At 38.4% G+C, this 20,211-nt stretch overlaps 1 protein-coding gene across 1 annotated transcript in view; it reads left to right on the top strand.

Moving 5' to 3' along the window:
* ADGRL4 (adhesion G protein-coupled receptor L4) overlaps positions 1 to 19,339 on the top strand; it is a 75,003-nt gene extending 55,664 nt beyond the window's left edge. Inside the window, exons 12-17 of the mRNA XM_072867811.1 lie at positions 141 to 344; positions 1,387 to 1,607; positions 1,702 to 1,768; positions 16,899 to 16,990; positions 18,569 to 18,737; positions 19,277 to 19,339. Of these exons, the coding sequence (XP_072723912.1) occupies positions 141 to 344; positions 1,387 to 1,607; positions 1,702 to 1,768; positions 16,899 to 16,990; positions 18,569 to 18,737; positions 19,277 to 19,339 (816 nt within the window). The remainder of the gene's footprint in view (positions 1 to 140; positions 345 to 1,386; positions 1,608 to 1,701; positions 1,769 to 16,898; positions 16,991 to 18,568; positions 18,738 to 19,276) is intronic.
* Positions 19,340 to 20,211: the final 872 nt, after the last annotated feature.

The raw sequence follows: 20,211 nt of genomic DNA, 5'->3' as shown, positions 1-20,211 counted from the left end.
TACATTTGCAGTGAAACTCTATAAACAGTTTTGATTAATATTTTGTAGAAGAGAAGAAAAGAACTCTAGTATAGAACAAGGTCTTTCTTGAGAAGGTACAAAGCTATTCTTTTAAATATTATATTATAATTTTCCCCCAGGGTGTTACAAATTATAACATTCTTACAAGAATCACTCAGCTAGGAATAATTATTTCGTTGATTTGCCTCTCCATGTGCATTTTTACATTCTGGTTCTTCAGTGAAATTCAAAGCACTAGAACGACAATTCACAAAAACCTCTGCTGCAGCCTTTTCCTGGCGGAACTTATTTTTCTGATTGGAATTAATATGAACAATAATAAGGTGAGTAGTTTTCACTTGTATCTTGATTTTGTGTTGTAAAGTAAATACACAGTATAAGATACAATCTTCCATCTACTTCCAATATTTCCTAGTATCAGTATGAATATTCTAGTGACACTGACTTCCCAGTCTCGTAACAGGAAATATAAAGCGGTCATTTAAAGAAGTAGGGCCTTCATCTGAGCTGGCGTATATTGACTTTGCTCCATGGGTTTCATTTAAACTTTGTCACCTTAACCGAGACTGTGGTCTCAATGTGTTTAGCATTTTCACTTTTCACATCCATTTGGATGCTGTACAAAGCCACATTGGTGGCTCTCTGGGTGACAATTTTCCCTAAAAGCCAGGCCAGACCTGCAGTCCCAAGCTGGCATTTAAGATATTGCACTATTTGCTGGAGGACCCTTTTCCCTTCTGCATGTGAGGTCTTGACCTGTCCCTGTTACTTTTCATACAAGATGGGCTGTTGATTTTTGCATCTCAGATGATTAGTTTTAGGAAACTAAATTATGCATAAATTATCAAAATACCCCTACTATAAGTAGCGGAATAGGATTTAAAATTACTTGAAAAAATATGAGCTGCTATCGCTGAGGTAGCACTCTAGTATTGATTGATTGAGAAATATCATTTTACAAACACTTTGTAGTAACAAAAGTTATTTCGGAAATAATTCCTTGTGATGCCTAATTACGTTGTTATCAAAATCATAAAGATGAACTTTCTCTAGATCAGGATAGCATACAGACCACTCAGCTGCAACTATGGCATCAAGCTTGTCAATTTGTTTATGCAGTTCTTCCGGGAAGCCGTGCAACAACCTTAAAGGTTGAATGTAGTCTCTTTATTTTACCAGTTGCTACAGAAAACACTAATGAACAAGTGTACTCGTGGGTGTAGGCCAAGTTCTTGTCAATCAGCATTACATCTGGGCTGCTGGACCACCACTGTAGAGTCACTAGGTTGCTGTGCATATGCTGTTATATTAACAGAGACGTATTAATAGAATTATGACTCTTGCTTTCTCTGATTGAATTTCTAGCTCTTCTGTTCAATTACTGCCGGATTACTCCATTATTTCCTTCTAGCTGCTTTTGCATGGATGTGCATTGAAGGTATTCACCTCTACCTTATAGTTGTGGGAGTCATCTACAACAAGGGTTTCTTGCATAAGAATTTCTATGTCTTTGGCTACGTCAGTCCAGCCGTGGTCGTTGGAATCTCTGCCGCACTGGGATACAAGTACTATGGCACCACAGAAGTGTAAGTCGCTGTTTCTGTGTCCAAATCAACATACATAAGGATGCAATAGTCACAACAGCACATTTCAAGGCATTTTCTCCTCTTTACTTTTCAGATGTTGGCTCAGCACAAAGAATAACTTTATATGGAGTTTTATAGGACCAGCCTGTCTAATAATTCTTGTAAGTATAATTTTCATTTTTTTATTGTAGTACATAAAACCGATAATAAAAGGTGTTTAATAATCACCCACCCATTGCCAGCATAGCTGGGAGTGCTAATTATAGGGCAGAATTGGCTAATTTAGACCTTTTTATAGTGTCTCTAAATTATTTATATGCTGTACATTTAAATACTTTACTAGCCTGAAAAATGAATCTTTGACAAAAAAAGCTCAATATAAAATCAGAGCTTTTTTTCTTACATGCTTTCTTTCTTTTAACCCAATGGTTTGAGAAATTCTGTGAAGCATTTCTGGTTTTTAAGAAATAGCATCTTTGTATGTCGTTGGCATCTCAGCATGGCTCGGCAGGAGGTGTACACAGACATTATCCTAGCAGACAGATAATCTGGTTTTTCAAATGTTGTGTGACTTAATCTCTTATCAGTGATCGGTCATCTTTGTAAGATTAGACTGTCATCTTTATGGTTTTATCACTCGCGTGTACCCTGTCATCATCAAAGCTATTTTAAACTAAATTGCAACGTCAGAGAAAAGAACCCGCTATTTCACATGGGCAGACAAGTCAAGTATTGATAGCCCTATTTCAGCTGTGAAGAGGGCCTTTTTAATTCTTATTGGAAGTGGCTTCAAACCTGCAAATTTGGCAGGTATTATCTGTTCAATTCTGAATCGAGACATTTTTGGTGCCTCAGGAGCATCTCTAAGTGCTATAAAGTTTAACAAACCATTCCAACTGTAATGGGGCATTATTGTGTATGACTGGGTTGACAGTGATCTGGCAATAGCTGGAGCTAACAGGAGGAGAAGGCACAATGGTGAGGCCTCGTGACATCTATGGTCAAGTCAGTTATAACCCTTTGTTGCTTTTTAAGCTATTTGGTGATAAATGTGAGGATTTGTAAAAAGGAAGAAGTGGCAGTGCCTAACACACACAAAATGATAGTAAAACAGTTTTATTTCAATGCATTAGACATTTCAAAGCTGAATAAAGTATCAGGTATAATTCTGGTTAAATTCAACCCCAAATTCCTACTGTAGACTGGGGATAGGTTGGGAGCAACATGCCAGGTGCAACCGCAGGGTGATGCCTCCCCATCTCAGCCTCCTGGTGAGTACAGCAGACTTCAAGAGAGGCAAGGCACTGGGGTCAGATGGCCCTGACAGCCAACAGATTACTACAGTAAAACAAAATCATGGGGAGAGACCATCCTTTACTAGGAAATTCTTACAATTCTCAGGTTTCAGTTGACAATTTCCTATTTCCTCCCTCTCCCATGAAGGCAGCAGGGTTGGGATGTTTTTGTTGTTGCTCTCATTCCTGTTCCTCATCTGCCTTCAGATGAAGATTTATGGGCAGTATGTATCACTGCACTGTTAGTACAGGAGAAGTGCATTATCAAAATATATAAAATGCCCAAAATTTATGCATCTGTAACCTTGTTTTCAGCTCCCGCTGAGCTGTGCCTGATGCGGGATCTTAGGTACACAGTACAGAGGCAGAGCAGGTCTGCAGTGGCTTTGATATCAGTCTAGCTGGCCACAGAGGCAAATCCTGCAAGGTGGGTTCTGAGGCCCGTAACTGTTCTTTGAGCACTCCAGATCTTCCAGCAATCCCTGCCAATTAAAAGAAAAAGGGGAAGTGGTAGAAGTTGATACGGGCCCTATGCACCAATGCAGTCCTACTGTGAGTGAGGATAACAGCCAGATAGTTTCTCCCACTCCTTTGCCTAAGTGAAGCAACACAAGGAGCTGTAGCTGGGCAGGAAATAGCCCTGCGGTTGTTTTGCTGTTTCTGTTTGCGTTATGGAACTATTTTGTGATAACTTGTTTTCACAGTATTCGCATACCTTTATTATTGTCTCCTCATAATCATGCACTACTAGACTGGGGAGGAAAGGTAACCCACTTTCAGCAAGCTGCTTCATCTGCTGTGTGATTATTTTGAGTATTTGGACAGCTTGTTTTGATGGGGTGATAGCAAATTGAAGTCTGAACTGCAAAAGGGATGTTTTCAAAGAGTGCAGGGAGCTAGGTAATTTGCTCATGCCCTATCCTGATTATTGTCTAAGGAAAACATGGAAAACTTTATGAAAATAGGTACTGACTCTAGAAGGTGAAGCTGGTGTTGTTTGTCTGCTCTGTGGAAGGCATGTTGGTGGCGGTAATTCTGTTCCCATTGTCCAGTCTTCCTGTTCAGCATGCTGCATGGGCACCACCATAACTAAGATTAAACTCTTTCCAAAGTAGTGGCACTCAGGAAGTCCTTTTAATTACAGAAGCTGATCTCTTTCCAAGATTCCCATTCTGCCCACAGCTAATTAAAAAAAAAAAATTACTAATTAAGGACTCTGAAAAAGAAATGTTATTTTTGTTCTGGGATAACCAGCTAGAGTAACGCTACCCTCATATAGAAAGCTGCAAAATCTGGCAACTTCAAGCTTACTTTTAATCCTGAGCTTCATCTACTAATAGCATTGAGTTTGCAGGTTTTCCAAGGCAGCCTGGAGAGTTTGGATACCAAACCTCTGGAGAGCTGCTCACCACAAACCTGATTCTTGCACAAAAACATTAAACTCATTGGTAGCACAAATGCCCAGGTACCCAAATGATGCTTTCACTTTCTGTGAATGAGGGCCCGGGAGATTTGTGGCTTGGATTATACTGTAATATGCCTTTGAGACAGCATGTAAATGATGAAGAACAGAACTGTTTCTTTACCAATGGATTTTCTGCACATTATTTCAAACACATCCTTGGGCTTTAAATCTGCAGTAATAATGAAGCACAGGGAGCTCAAGTGTTTATCAGGAGTACAAACTAAGTTCTCTGAGTGCCTAAGCAGTAACACTGCTTCTGAAGGTGTTTGCTTATTAATATTAAGGTTCTATTAGAATTCTTAAGTGTAAAGCAATGGCCTTATTGATCCCATCTAAAAATTATTATTATTATTATTATTATTGGATTGGTGACTGTACATGAAAAGGAATGGGTCAGAAGCTCTTTAGATGGAGTTATGAAAGAAAGGGCATTTTAAACGTTTATAAAGCAAGCTGCAAGCTGAAGATAATTTCTACAACTTATTTCTTCCTCCTAATACTTGCAATCTTTAGAACCACAACCATTTTAGCTAAAACTATGCAGTAGATTAGATCAAAGCATACAAATATGGAGAAATTATTTATAACAAGTATTTAAACTTTTTAATAGAAAAGTGAGTTTATCACAAGCTCTAAGGGACAAACATTCACACACGCTACAACCCATGCCTCACTGAGGCAAATACAAATATAAGCTCCAGAGATAAAAGGTATGAAAATTAAAAAAAAAAAAATCCCTAGAACATTTTCTTTTCTTTTGTAATACACTCTTACAGTAATAATCTCCCTGTAATAGCAAGTGCGTAGAATGGAAATACCCATTTGTCTGCAGGGTAATGCGGCTGCAGTTTTGATGAGTATATAATGTCAGCCAAGAACAAACTCCTTCCCATTGTGGAGGACTTCTACATGGCTTTCCCCACCTCTGGCATGACAACTCTCTCTGTGTTGAGTGCGAGCAGACCTATGTAAAGGCTTTATTCTGCATCACTGATGTTTGCGGAAACTTCATCTTTTAAACTCTGTGGATGAAGAATAAGTCACTCCACTTGTACCTATTGTGAGGCACAGCTATATATTAGTTGTCCAGCTGGCAGCAGAAATGACGTCGTTTGGAAGGGCTGAGCAAAGTCTATTAATGCTGTATTTATGAAAATCTACAAGCCATTAAAAGGAAAATTTGGAAGAGAATCACTGCTACTCCAAGTGCAGCTATAGGCAACCCTTCTAATATACCTCTCTCCCACAACCTTCTCCCATTAAATCTGTTCAACGGAGCTTCATGCAGCAAGTTCAAAGTCACCCATGATAACATGATTTGCACCTTTGCAGTATTGACAGAGTCGTGCAGGCTTGCCTATTGTACCCACTGTCACTGACACAATAAATTGGCATACCTCTGTGAGGAACCAGGACTCAGAAGTGTGACACGTTGTAACATTAACAGGTGCAATTTGCTGTTTAACGGTATAAATCTATCAGTATCATTTGTTGAGATCACCTCTGTAATAAAAAAATACAGACTTGCTCTTTGAGATTGGAACATTTCCAAAATTGAACATCATCCAAATAATCCTCTCTGTGGCTTTTATCCAAACACCCGAGCACTGTGCAGTGAGGAGGTGGCTCCTGTACGCTCTTCCTTGGTTTACTCCTCTAATGTGTGTTTTCAGGGACCTCGAAGGTGTCTGGCTTGGCTTCAAGCTCTGGTTTCTTGAAACAATTGGTAATTGTAGTGTTTGCAACTACAAAAATGGCTTATAAATGGACCCTGCAATTTTCAGAGCATTCTTGTTGACTTGGAACATACAAGCCAAGAATAGTTCTCAGGACAGGTGTCCTCAGAAAAGCCAAGTTCTTTTTATTATGCATTCCTGTATGTAATAAATGTAATGAATAATCAACTGTAAAGCAAAAATATTCTAAGAATTGCGTTGATTGATTAACCATACTGTTTTGAACTTCCCATGTACAAATGAATGGGTAAATGAATAAAATATACAGATTGCAGTTGCAAAATACAAAAAAGTGACATATGAGTGATGAAAGCAGGCTAACAGTAGAGTAATGCTTTTCATTAAGGAACTGCCTGCATATTCATTAGAGCTAGTCAATTACTTAAAAAATATATTCATCAGATAATTTATTTGATGAATTTTACCATTATTTGTCAAATAATTTATTCAACAGAAAAGGTAAAATTAATGGAATAGTGCATTCATCAAATCTTATTGGACAGCTCTAATACTTATTCAGTTCTGTACATTTAGGTTGATTCAGGATTAGTAATACTGCTGCAATCAATGCAGAAAAATTTCCTGGCAAATCCATTACTCTGCTGTTTTATCATATACTCGCAAATTTCATGTACTTCATACACTAATCTAGGCCATTCAAACTGAACATCTTTCTTGTAGAAAAGTAAATATTCAAAGAGTTTAAAGTTTTATGTTTTCCCAGACTTCAATATTGAGCATGATCTGACAGTCCATCGCTCCCATTTAAAAAAAAAAAGGGGGCAAAAAAAATAAAAGCAGCCCCTCTGAGGTCAATCACACCACACTGATGTAATCAGGTACACTGCCTCTTTGGTCTTCTTCACATTATTATTCCTGTTCTTCAGTGAAGCAGCTCATGTTAGTTACTTTTGATATTTCCTGATATTCTAAGGATTACTATCGAAAAAGTTGTTTGACCTCTGACCTCCATCACAACAAACCATACCACCATCTCACATGTTTTAGTCAATATTTATGCTTTGGAAAATTCTGTGGATTTTTTTCCAAAAGGTTTTTTGTGATAAATGCCTGGTTACATTTCTTAGATAGATGGAAAAAGTATACTCTGTACTGTTTACTGTACATTTTTCAGAAAATAGCTGCTTTAAACACTTTTTTATATCTACTCTTGTTCCTCAGTCTGCCTTTTTAGTGGAAATAAATTTCCTACAGGGACTAGCAATGGCTTTATTATTCTTTATGAAAGAATAATAGTTGCCTTTTCATTAGCCTCTCTGTGGCTTCAGTTAAAGGTGTCTCTGTTGCATTTCTTATGCCATTGTGGATAAAGTGGAGATAATTAATTACATAGTGGCATTAAAGACTGAGTCTGCAACTTTGGTGGAAACAGATTAGTTCAAACCGCAATGTTGTTCAGCAATAACAATACCTGCTGTGCTAAGTAATCACTGAGTCGGGAAGTACTTGCCCTGTTCAGTGGACAGGACCAGCTTTAATCTCCAAGCCACAGGTTCCATACTGCCATACCTAATGGATGCAGTTTCTCAGCAAGACCAGGGCTTTCACATGAAATTAGGGTTTTTCCTTCCTTCCCTCTATCATTACAGCCCCTGTTGTAAAGTCCCTGGAAATACTTGGAAAAAGAGGCTGTGGCCATTAGTCTACGACATGAAAATTACTTGCTCTTACGTTGTTACATAGGAACAAACTCATCATATAAAGCTCAAAGATCCCTGAAGGATGTTCCATATAAAAGGGCTTTTTAAAAAAAATCAGCTTAGCTAGTAGTGTTATAAGAAAAAGCATGTGAAGAAGTTCTCCCTCAGATTCACTGAAAGGACATTAGACTTGAAAAGTCAAGTGTGTCCTCTGTCGTCAAGAGTGAAGCAAGCAGAAACAGCAGGTGAGGGAGTTCAGGTGGATGCCAAGGGGAAGGGGAGGAGTACCCGCAGGTGCCAGCTGGCTGTGCAGATTCCCTGAGACGTCCCACAGCTCGGTGCAGGTCGATGTCCCAGGCTTCCTTCTTTTCTAGCAAGATAAGCTGTGCCCACTATTTTAATGGATCCATGTATATTAAGCCTCAGTGGATTTTTTTCAGGAAAGCCACACAACTGTCTGAAACAGTCTTTTTTTTTTTTTTTTTAATTGCTTAATATGCTCTTGGTGATTCTTTACATTGCCTTGCTATAAGCACAATTACTATAAACACATATGCTTACCCTAAATTGTTCATTGAAAGGACACCGTAGGTTTGCTTTAGTTAGTTAACATAGATTGATGATGTCTTCTGGACTTTCTTAGTAATTACCTAATGACTACATCCACACTACATATTTTCTCACTCAAATCGCATTTTCTTGCACTATTCTACTGCCCCTTTGATTCATCGCTTGCAGGCATTTAAAGAAGGAAATTTAAATTCACAGTAGTAATTGCATGTGAATACTCTGTTTGGAAATCTCACTTGGCCATTGAAAGAACTTTTTGTGGCTTTGAGTAAGATCGTAAGCCATGGCATGGGATTTTGTGCCATGTGAATTTCACAATTTCACAATTCAAGCCACAGCAGAATTCTGAATATTTCTAAAAGGCAAAGGTCCAAATCCATTAGAGGATTTGGCAAACTGTGGAAGGCATGGACAGCTTTCTGCCAACTATTCACACCTGCAAAATGGCAAATATAGCCTGTTGTCAAACTCGACATCTCAGTTGTGCTCCTGATGGTGCCTCCCTTCTGGTAGCTCATTCGTTCACTGAAGCTAGTTGTGCTAAAAGATAATATACAATTATTTCACTCCTCTTTGCCAGGTAAAAATACTTCTGCAGGGCTCCTGCATAAAGCTCTAGATGCAGCCTAAGACAGATTTGTATTTATGCAAAGAAACCATAGGAGGGGTGTAACATGTAGTCTGAAGTCTTTGATGCACCTGGAATCAGTTCATTAAACAGCCTGATTTATGTCATTACCAACTCCCAAGTAAATATACCTTCTCAAAAGCTTCTTGGAAAAGGAGAAGAGTAAATCTAGTAATTAATTATACTGCAAGCAAGATAGACCCCAGTTCTACCACTGGATCTAGTTGGGCTAACGTTTATGGCTGAGGTCAAATACAGCTCTACTGGTTCATCCCTCCTGCCCTTGGCTGCAGAACTGAGGTTAAATAAAAATATTTCGGTCAGTGTGTGTTTAGCTTTGCAATCCAATAAGAAACAACATTGCATCCAGAAGTCTGAGAAGCTGTTTACTCTGATGAAAAATATAGAAACCCCATTTATTGATTGATTGATTTATTTATTTACAGCTTGCTATAAGTGTTTTAGAAATACAAAGGAAACATTTAATTGAGTCTAAATCTACAGCTTGAGTTATGTAAAATAACAACTTTGAAGTATTCATATATAAAGAGCAACCCTATGTGAAAATTATGTATTTCCTGAGACAGGGTTCAAAATAAACTCATTTAGCTATGTTTTAACTTTTAAAACAAGTGGAATTATTAAAATCTTAGAATCATAAAATTCTAATCCTGCTTTATTGAAAATATTTCCCTAAAACATAGCCTAAAGGGGGTTTGTTAATGTTTTTATTACATTTTCTACTCCCAGATAAGACTGCTGTTGTATACCTAAAGCATTCAAGAAGGTATATTCACTGGGGACATGATAATGAGATAAATCAGTCAGGAGACAAACCCAGACTGTTTGACTGCCAGCTTGTGTCCAATTTTATGCAATTAATATGGCATACATTTTCATTTTGAAGCTTAAACTGTTGTATTGTTAATAGCTTAATTCTGTTCTCCCCTGACTGAAATAACGATGACCCACTGAATGTTGTCATTTTACCCAGCCATTAGCCGTACGGCCAGAGAGACAGAAATGTATTGCTCTCTGTGGCAGAATTCAGACCATCACAAGCTCATTAATTCAAACACTTATAATGAGGGTCATTGTAAAGACTGATACAGATACAGCTGCTCTGAACTTCAGACATTTTTTGAAAGAGCCAAATTCAATATGATATATGTAAAAAATTCAAGTATATGCCTAAGAGAGCAGCAGGAGAAATTTTCTCATTCTTTTTTGTGAGATCTGACATCAGCATATAGATGGTTTCATCAATTATTGAGACAGAGACTAAGAAAGGAAAAGGGAATGATTTGGGGGTTTCGTTTTTGAAGTTTGAATGTAAAGTGCTCAGACTGAATCAGAACTAGTATGTCTGAATCTTTAGAATTAGCTGCCTCTTTCTTATACCTTCACTTCTTTGTAACACTAGAAAGCCTTAAAAGGCTGGTATTTGAAGTGTTTTAATAACTTTTGAAAGGCTGGAGTGTATCTTTTACACAAGGATATCATATATGAAATTACCAATTCCTTTTTCATTCTATAAATACCTGTGTATTGGAAATAGCCTCAAAAACTCAGATTCCTATTAAACACTTACTCCACTGGTAAAAAAAAGAACTATCTTTAGATACTCCTGCATGAGGAACTAGGCGAAGAGGGAGATCCAGGTCTCCCTGCTCCAGTGAATATTTAATTATTTATATGGCATGGAATAGATCCAGCAGGGCTGACGGAGCAATAGCAGTGAATATCTGGTAGAGAGGCTGGAGAAACTAAGGGTCATAGCCTAGTCTGAATATTAAGTACAACAGAAAATTGTGCCTGTGTCTCCAACATCCTGGATAAATGCCCTGTCCACAGGGATTTTCATTGTTCAGGAGTGTCCTTTCTGGTTTTAATCAGAAAAGCTATTCTAGTCAGGAAGCCTTTCCTGGTGCAAGTAGTCTAAAACAGTAAATGTCTTTTAGTGCTAATGAACTGACATTTTTCAACAAAACAAGTTGGACAAAATTTTCTTGAATGCCTCTCGTCCTGATCTGTTTCATTTTACCAGATGTCCAGGTGCTAAGTGAGCTACTGCCATGAAAGATAGACCATTTCCCTCTGAGCTTTCAAGTACTCTTTTGTCTTGCTTAAAAAAAGGGAGGGGGAGAGGAAGGAAAAAAAGATTCCTTAGTTGCCAAATTTGACAGCTGTCAGCTACCTTGATGGGGCAAAATGATGATATATCACTTCACTCAATATCTTACAATTTAATTGTAATTAATTATGAAAGAAACTACAACTCTTCAACATGAGTGCAAATATTTTTATTTTGCAGGCAGATGTTTTGCATGCTTTATTAAATTTTGTGTATTTCATACCATTCAGTGCTCAACTAAAAATAACTATCATTCCGTACCCACAAAGAGAGTGTTTCATGCAGTGTGAAGCACTAACATCATATTTACTTGAGGATAGAACATTATGATACTCTTCCAGTGTATAAAATACGTACCTTTAACAGTGGAATTAGGGACCTATTTTAAATATAGCAGTTGATAAGCAATGTGCTATTAGCAGAACTCCAACAGCTTGGAACATTTAGTGTTTTGGGACCTATGTGCTCATTTTTATATTATTATTTAGTTTGCAAAATACAGTTAGTAATCAACAGGGAAGTTTGCAATTTGCTTAGACAATAGATGAGATTGTTTCTCAGTGCTCTTCTGGATCCTCGTCTTAGGAAAAAGAACCAAGTAAATATTGTTATGTCTTGATATATATGCAACTCTATCATTTTCCTCTACAAACTGTGGATGGGTGAAATTCTGCTGCAGTGGTCCCAGAACTGCTGGGAGCAGAAGCCAAAGCAGCAGTATCTTGTGCTACCCATGCCCGCTGTTGGGCAGTTTTCCTTCATTACAGAAGCCTATGCAGAAGTACTCTCTTCAGTTAGCCGTGGTGGTATTGAGACAGGGGGACGGATGCATCTGCAAACAGATTTACAGAGCCATCCTAGCTCTAGGTGGAGGTAGGTTAACACCACACACAGTTTTTCCCATCCTAGCCTAAAATACATATGATTGATTGAACAGAGCTCCCCAGGCTAATTCCTTTGGCAAAACCTCCTTATTGTTGACAAGATGATTAGGAAAGCACCAGGAAATTTCTTTGAATTTGCAATTGCTTTTTCTCTCCTGTGAATTTGTGAATTTCTTTACAAGAGGAAATTATCCAGACCGATGCTGTGGCTGTGGGTCAGATCTGATCCTAGGACTTGTACCACCCCAGACAGCTCTGAACTCTTCCTTGCATGCCTGCTTTATCTTACCCACCATCATCACAGTTGTAAACATGGGAACTGCACCATGGAGATCCCCAAAACACAGCTGCAGGAAAATTCACTATCCTGCTCTATACCACAGCATGCATCCATGATACATATAAGTGCTAATCTGCAGAGTGAAACCCCCAGCAGTGTCCACTGTTGCCCATGAATCCCTTGAGACTATCGCTCTCTACGAGTTGTAGAGGTAAAGCCTTGACAACACTGGAGGCAATGGGAGTTTGGCATTTAACAGGAGTTCTGCCGTTGGTTTAATGGGGCCAGAAGTCATTCCAAAGTCCTAAATCCTCGTGACCCTTCACACAGATGATCTCCCCAAGAGCGATGTGCCAAACACTTACCATCCTCCCTTTAAACTCAGTCACAGGGGCACAATAAAACCTAGCTCAACCAGACTTGTGGCTCCTTGGAGATTTTCCTGGGTTATACAGATATATAAATGCAGTTGCCCATATCTACAAAATCCTGATTTCATGGGATCCTTATTTAATGTCTATTTCACGTAAACATATTTTAAGTTTCCTACCATTTGCTCATAAATATACCACAACGTTTCTAGAATTTAAGAAAGCTAAAAATACTTTTACAAATATCTTTAAGGAGAAACGATTCCCTGAAGATGTTATGAGCGGAGGCTGTTCCTATATCAGCCCTTGTCTTTGATTAACCACTTAAAAAAAAAAAAAAAAAGGAATAGATTAATTATTAAAATTAGTCCTGTAGTGCACCTGAGCACAGTGAGTGAAACCTGACTCCCACTGAATCTCAGGGGGAGGGAGGGCTGAGGATGCTCAGCACCTCACAGAGCTGGGCTTGCAGGGAGAAAATCAGAGGTTTCCTTTGTGAAATAGTAAGGACTGAGTGCACTGTTTGCCCAATAGCAGTTTGGGGTGGTTTGTTAAATTAAAAAAAAAAATAATAATTCAGTTCTGGGCTTGGAATCGATGCAATTCCCCTTTAGCCTATTAGGCTTGCCGAGAAGCCCCTCTCAGGACACACAGCAGTTTCTCCGACTGCTCAGCCATGTAATAACACTGAAAAGAAAGGCACAAGAACTTACCATGTCACACTGTAACATCGTTATTCACTTGATGAAACTGTGGCCATGCCACAACATTTCACGCTTTGGGTTTGCCCAAAGCTGCAGAGTAGCTCTGCTCATTATACAGGTAACTTCTCCCCAAAGCCGGCGTGTGGCGGCAGCAGTTCCCAGGCTGGCCCTTTCCAGGCCTGTGCAAAGCCTGTCCTGAGCTTGGTTTCACAGCTGCCTGCACATCTTGCTCTGCTCCAGCTTGCTGCCTCTCCGGAGACAGCGTGCCTTACGTTTGCCATTTCATTCTCATTCACCTTGCCTGTCACCTTAAGGCAGCCTTAATTATAACGTCATCGAAGGTTTATTCAACAAGGTCTGAAGATTGTGCTTTAATTACAAAAGTGAAAACACACGATTACAACCAAAGTAAGTATAAAACACAATATTTGGCTATAAGTAGCAGCCGAAGCCTTTTTAGATGTTTCAGTGTCTCTCATCCAGAAGTCCCTCAGTTTGTCCCAGATGGAAGACTTGGGGATCCAGGATTCCTTGTGCCTATCTGTATTTTGGATTACTTTTACAGCCTACTACGTCCATTTCTGCTCATTTGAAGCGCGGTTTTGGATACAAATGCAAATGTCTTAAGTGGTTGTATCTTCGGCCAGGCATTTTGGGTGATTTGACTTCCCATCCCATTTGTTGAAATATGTTACGGCTCTATGGGGATATCAGTTATACAAAGGCCATTTCCCCTTTAGTCCTACTCAGTCCAACCGTCCAATGTGAACTTTTTACTTTACATTTCCCATAAATAGCTGAGGCTGCTGGTATGTTCATAGCAAAGAACATGCAGAGTATCAGGCTGAAGCAGAATATGTTAAGTTTAGGATACCTGTTGGATTACCAGTTTTCTTCAAAGGCCACACTTGACACTTTATTAACGTTAGCTAGTTTTTTCTCCTGGATTTACCCATGAGTTCATGTTATTGTTTTCCCTCAATTTTTGCTGCATTTCTGTGTCACAGGACAGTTACAACTACTTTTGTATTACTTATTTTGTCCCCCAAAGGACAAAATGCAGTTCCAGAGGCCTCTAAGTTAGGTTGAAAAGAAAAAAAAAAAAAAAACAAAAAGAAAAAAAACCCCCACACTACGTTGCCTAAAAGCTACTGTTTTGAGGCACTGAACATTGTGTAAAGGCAGTCTATGCACTTTGCTATAGATATTTTTTATTAATGGAGTGATTCAAAATGGGGTGAAAACCAACTTAAGACTTTAATAAATCTTGGAAATGACCAGGTATTTCAGAAGTTAAGCTCACCCTCATTACCCTGTAACACTACCTCCTGCGAGGCTACCTGAGACGTATTGTACAATAATTGTGTTCTGGCAGCTGACTCCGAGAAGCCGCCGTTAACCTCTCCCGTTCCCCCGATACGTACAGATTATTCCCATTAGAATGGACTGATGAATGGAAAGATCATAGTTAATGGGCATTACTTTAATGCAGAGGGCCAAATCCTATTATCCTGTGCAACGGACAGTGTAAATAGTATTTGTGTAAAGGAGCCCCGCTGGGACAAAGAGAAATGGAGTCCGCTGCCACGAGGCCCCACATCTGCCCGTTGCCCGCCCCATCCTTGCTCAGCAAAACCTCTCCAGTTCTTATGTGGATTATGTTCTTATGTGTATCTTACGGTTAATGTGGCCGAAGGATAAGGGGGCTTGGCCCATAGAGCTTCTTACAGAGCCTATTAATGGCAACAGGAAGGCTTTCATTGACATTAGTGATCTTGGTGACGGGCCAGCAGAGAGGAAGATTGGTTGCGTGGTTTGTGCTTGCGATCTTGATAACAGTTTCTGAAGAAGTAGCGGTGTGTATTCTCCGCGCTTGTGGTACTTTGATCACATTTCACCCTACCTTTTTCAGATTAATAAGTACCTTAGGTGGGTTATGCAGATTACAGTGTGTACACTAAGTTAGTTGATATATTATTCACCAACAAATATAAGATAAAAAGTAAGTCTGCATATAATTACCCACAACTGCTGACTGACTTATAATTAACTTTGAAAAATTGCTGGTTTAGGAGATACTATAGATTACAATTTTAAATACAAGGAGCTTCAGAATAGCTCTCACGATCAGTGCAAGTACAAGGTATTCAGTGAAGGATTAATTCCCTAAACTGCTAATCAGCTCTATCTCCTGTCTTATCAAATTGTAAATACATTATGCTGTATTAAAGTATGAGCACGCAGGTAATTAAAGCAGAGCCTGCATTTAATATCAGATACTCCCCCCCCTGACACAACAAAAATGTTCTAAGGACATACATAACAAGTGTTAACAAACAAAAGCGGTTCTTTTTAAAGTGATGCTGTGCTCCTACAGCAGCCTTTTGTTTTCATTTTTGAGGAATTTTTTTTAAAGAAAAAGAACGAGGGAGGAAAACCACACAGTCTTTCTGGAGAAACAAGTTGGGGAATACATTAATTCTATTCTCCAGCTGGAAGCCCACAGGAACTCACCAAGGGATTACAACCAAAGATCTACAAATAATATCTGGATGACATCCAGCTAAAATTTTGTTCATTTACTAACACTTTTAATAGATTCTGATGTTAAAAGCTGCAAAGCAAAATAAGAATTTTTTTAAAAAGCAAGAAAGCAAACCCATCCACATTGTTAAAGGAATGCAGTGTAAATTTAAATGAAAGATCAGTGAAGCCTAGCCAAGCAAACAGAGGTTCAGAACCATAATTGAGCATCATTTGCAAAACTGCTTCTTTTAGTTGCTTTTTTCTGTTTCAAACTCAAATAAAGCGATGCTGTTAAAAAGAAGGCAGGAAAAAAAACCATACTGAAATTATTCACCTATGAAACAAACATAAGATATAAGAGAGAATACGCAGCAAGGAGCCTTTCAACCAAAGTTAGTTTTTTAAAAATTCTTTGTGTAAACCTCAAAGTTTTTTTGTGCCACTTGAAAGTTTTCATACCCCAAAGGCCTCAGAACATATAATGTTATTAATGTTATTGAGCAACAAAAGACATACATTTTGTCAAGATCTACGTGATACAGTACAATAGAAAATCGGGGTGGGGGGGAGCTTTTTTTTGTTTTCTCCATTTCCCTTTTCTTTTCTTTTCTTTTCTTTTCTTTTCTTTTCTTTTCTTTTCTTTTCTTTTCTTTTCTTTTCTTTTCTTTTCTTTTCTTTTTTTTCTTTTTCTCTTCTTCTCTTCTTAAACATCTCTACTTAGAGAAAAAAAATCTCAGCAGGAAATCAAAGAGATTTACCAATAAAATCAATAAACATTTGCAGACTGTTGGTAGTGATACTGTTGAGATAAGGTAGAGTTACAGCCCAGTTTGATCAATGTTTATTACAGGGCTCATATTTTTTTAATAGAAGTGGATCAGAAAAGCGTGGGGTTTTTTCCCCTCCCGGCACTGGATTCTGTAGGTTTCATATACACAGAAACTTTATCTGGTTTGTTTCATTTAAACGTGTAACAGTTATTGAAATTCAAAAGCATCCTGGTCTGAACTAAAAGTTCCTTTCTTCACTCCCCCCAGGTTAATTTGTTGGCTTTCGGAGTGATTATTTATAAAGTATTTCGACACACTGCAATGTTAAAGCCAGAAGTTAGTTGTTATGAAAATATAAGGTAAGTTTGCTGTTTAATACAAATTCTACCTTCTGAAAGTTTAAATACAGCCAGAGATGATAGTGCGTATTCAAAAATAACAATTTAATCTTCTGGAAGATTTGTAGAAAAATAAAGATGTTTTTTCTGTAATCCCCTCACATAAATTTGGATGTAGATTTTGCAAACTTTATTCCCATTGAGCAATACCTTGTACAGTAACACTGGGGTTGTGTGAGAGGTGTACAAGGAATACAATGAGTGGCTCATATCAACCAGAGGGTAAAGCCTGATGGCAAGGTTAAAGAAGTCATTGTCCTTTTTTCTTAAGTACTTTCCACAGCCTCTATGCAAGCCAAACCAGATTTCAAAACTTATACCTGAACTGGGACCAAAATATTTGCCTTGCAGTAACAAATAATACAGTGATAAGAGAATCAAGCCATTCATGTGATTTGTAAAAGGTCTACAGTAGGACATTGTGCTTCTGTGGCGTTGGGGGCGGGGGGGATTCTCTCCAGGATTTTTACTTTGCATGCTGCTATGATTTTTCCATCAACTCACTCTCTTTAAAACTGATTTATAGGGACCTTGAAAACCGTTTGTGCAGGAAAAGCTGAAGTGTACTACAGGGAACATTGAAAACAACTTACTGTTTGTGTTGCTTAGGAACACTCCTGCAGTTTCAATGCATTGCACTAGATTTATAGTTAGGATTTAGCAATTGTTTGATTGATTACTTTCTCTTATTCCTCACCCTTTGTAGCTTCATGTGGTGAGCTGGTTTTAATGAAGTTGAAAATTATTCATTTTCAGAGGAACAGTGCTAAAAATGTCTGTTGTTCAAAGGAAGTCCTGCAATGACTGGGCTGAGAATGAATAAGAAAGTAATCAGTGGCTTCATTTCCAAGACAACATGCTGTAATTTCTCAAGTCTGTGAGCAGGGCTCTACAGTATGTTGGAAAAAAAAAAAATCATAGCCAATCAGTTCCTATAATTTTAAAGCATCGATATACTGACCCAGGAACTATTTGAGAGTATTTGTGTTCTAAAAACAAAAATAATTTTTTTAAAAGAGAAAGAATGAAAGAAAGAAAGTCTTGGTTTACAACTGGCACCATCTTCTGCAGTGAACCTGAGAGGCAGCCTGGGAACCCTTTGATGTCATGCACATGTACTGACCTAAGAGCATACTGTACATTTTTCTGGGTTATTTTTTGAGGAGGATAAGGGGGAGGAGGAAAAGTGGGGGAATGCTTCATAACAGACATATGTTTTTCCTTGGGGAATTACACTAACAGTAGATTTAAATCAAATCATATGGTGCTGCAGTACACCAGAGAAAACATATCTGAAGATTAAAGAAGCCAGTGTTTTAAGGTCCTCCAGTTTTACTCCCTTGCTCTTCTGCAGTGATTATGTGAGCCTATTCGTACCACAGTGCTACAGCACACCCTAAAGAGCACCCCATGAATTTGCACTTCTCAGGCCTTTGCAGCTGCGAAAAAATTGCCTAGGCACGTTGACCATGCAAAGTGGTGAAGGAAGGAAAATAGCATGTACCCACACGTTGTTCGCAATGTTTTCTTCCTGTCTAGATCCTGTGCCCGAGGTGCTCTCGCTCTCCTGTTCCTCCTTGGGGCTACCTGGATCTTCGGGGTCCTCCATGTCGTACAGGGATCTGTGGTTACTGCGTATCTTTTTACAATCTTCAATGCATTCCAGGGGATGTTCATCTTCATATTTCTTTGTGTGTTGTCTAGGAAGGTAAGTGTCCCATGCCTTGTGGGAAGTGACTCAGGCAGTCACACATACCTACACAGGCAGGTGCCCAGCCCCGAAGTGGAGTCGTAGTGCAAACGTTTTATCAGAGCGAGGGAGGAAATCCTTGTGCCATTGATGGGGGAGAGAAGGGAAGAGGGGAAATTTTGCTATTGCTTTCAGTGGAGACAGAACAGAGCCCAGTTCTTACCTTCTCACATATTTTCTCCCAGGTTTAAAAACAATGTATGAAACATGGAAAAATGTTTTTTTTTTTTAAATTGTAAGACTGGTTATAGTGCCGTTAACCTGATGAAATAACACAATGGGTGCAATAAAACTCACTTCCAGTCTTTGCAGTTAGCAGCAGGAGTCACGCTACCCACACTAGCCTGAGATGACACTTTCTTCAGTATCCTGTTCTAAAGTCAAAAGCAGCCCCACCTTAAAACATCCAGTGACAGGAGCAGTACAAAATGAGTTAGAAGACATATAGACCTAGTAATATATCTGTTTCATATTTGAATTCAATATTTTTATTTCAGATTCAGGAAGAGTATTATAGGTTGTTCAAAAATGTTCCTTGCTGTTTCGGCTGCTTGAGATAAATGGAAGGAAAACACGCGTGAGCATCTCAGTGGAAGAAGGGAGCAACCTAGATGAGGTTGTTATGGATATTACAGAAAAATATGGTATTGTGAAAGTATGAAATGACCCAGTGAGCAGGCATATCTCTTAACTGAATTACTGACTGGTTTTGTACATACATGTGCATTCATGCAGAGTGTTTATATTATGCTGTATACAAACAGTATACACAACAAAGTGGATTACTGCAAAACAAATATTAATGAAGACCAGGGAAAGAAGCAAATTGCTAAAGAAGCTCAAGACTTTTCACGATTTAGGTTTTGTTTCTAATATTAGAAATATCTGCAGTTCTTGAAAGCAAGATACCAAAAACCAACTGGCACAGCAGATTTTATGAATTGCTTTGCTAGTGGAAACATGTTCACTGTCTTTTTGTAGTAATGAGCTTCTTACATTAAGTTGTATGTGGCCATCTGCAGGGAATGGGTTCCATTAAAGAGTCAATAGATAAAGATCTGCTTCAGCACAGACTTTTGAAAACATTTCTTTTAATTTAAAGTAGATTAAAAAAGGAATTTGTTTAATATTATTCTCTTATCACTCTGAAATATATATTTGTATATTAATCAATTCTTTATTTTTATAACTTTTAAAGAACTGTTTAGATCTAAAGAGCTGAGGTCAGATCTGATACAAGAATGGTGGGACAGCCATTTTATAAGTGGAAGATTATTTTGTGAATACTTTGAAAAAGATCTGGTTCTTGTTTTATTTAATTGCCAAAAAGACTGAGATCTGCTAAACTGGCACTATGATTTTGGAGGCTGTGGGAAGAAGATGCTTTCACAAGTTTGTCACTTGATAGAGATATTTGGAATCCAGACCTTGT

This window comes from Ciconia boyciana, chromosome 7, assembly GCF_034638445.1.
Source record: "Ciconia boyciana chromosome 7, ASM3463844v1, whole genome shotgun sequence".
In the NCBI taxonomy this organism is placed as follows: domain Eukaryota; kingdom Metazoa; phylum Chordata; class Aves; order Ciconiiformes; family Ciconiidae; genus Ciconia; species Ciconia boyciana.
Note: the sequence above shows the minus strand (reverse complement) of the source record. Positions and strands in the feature narration are given on the sequence as shown.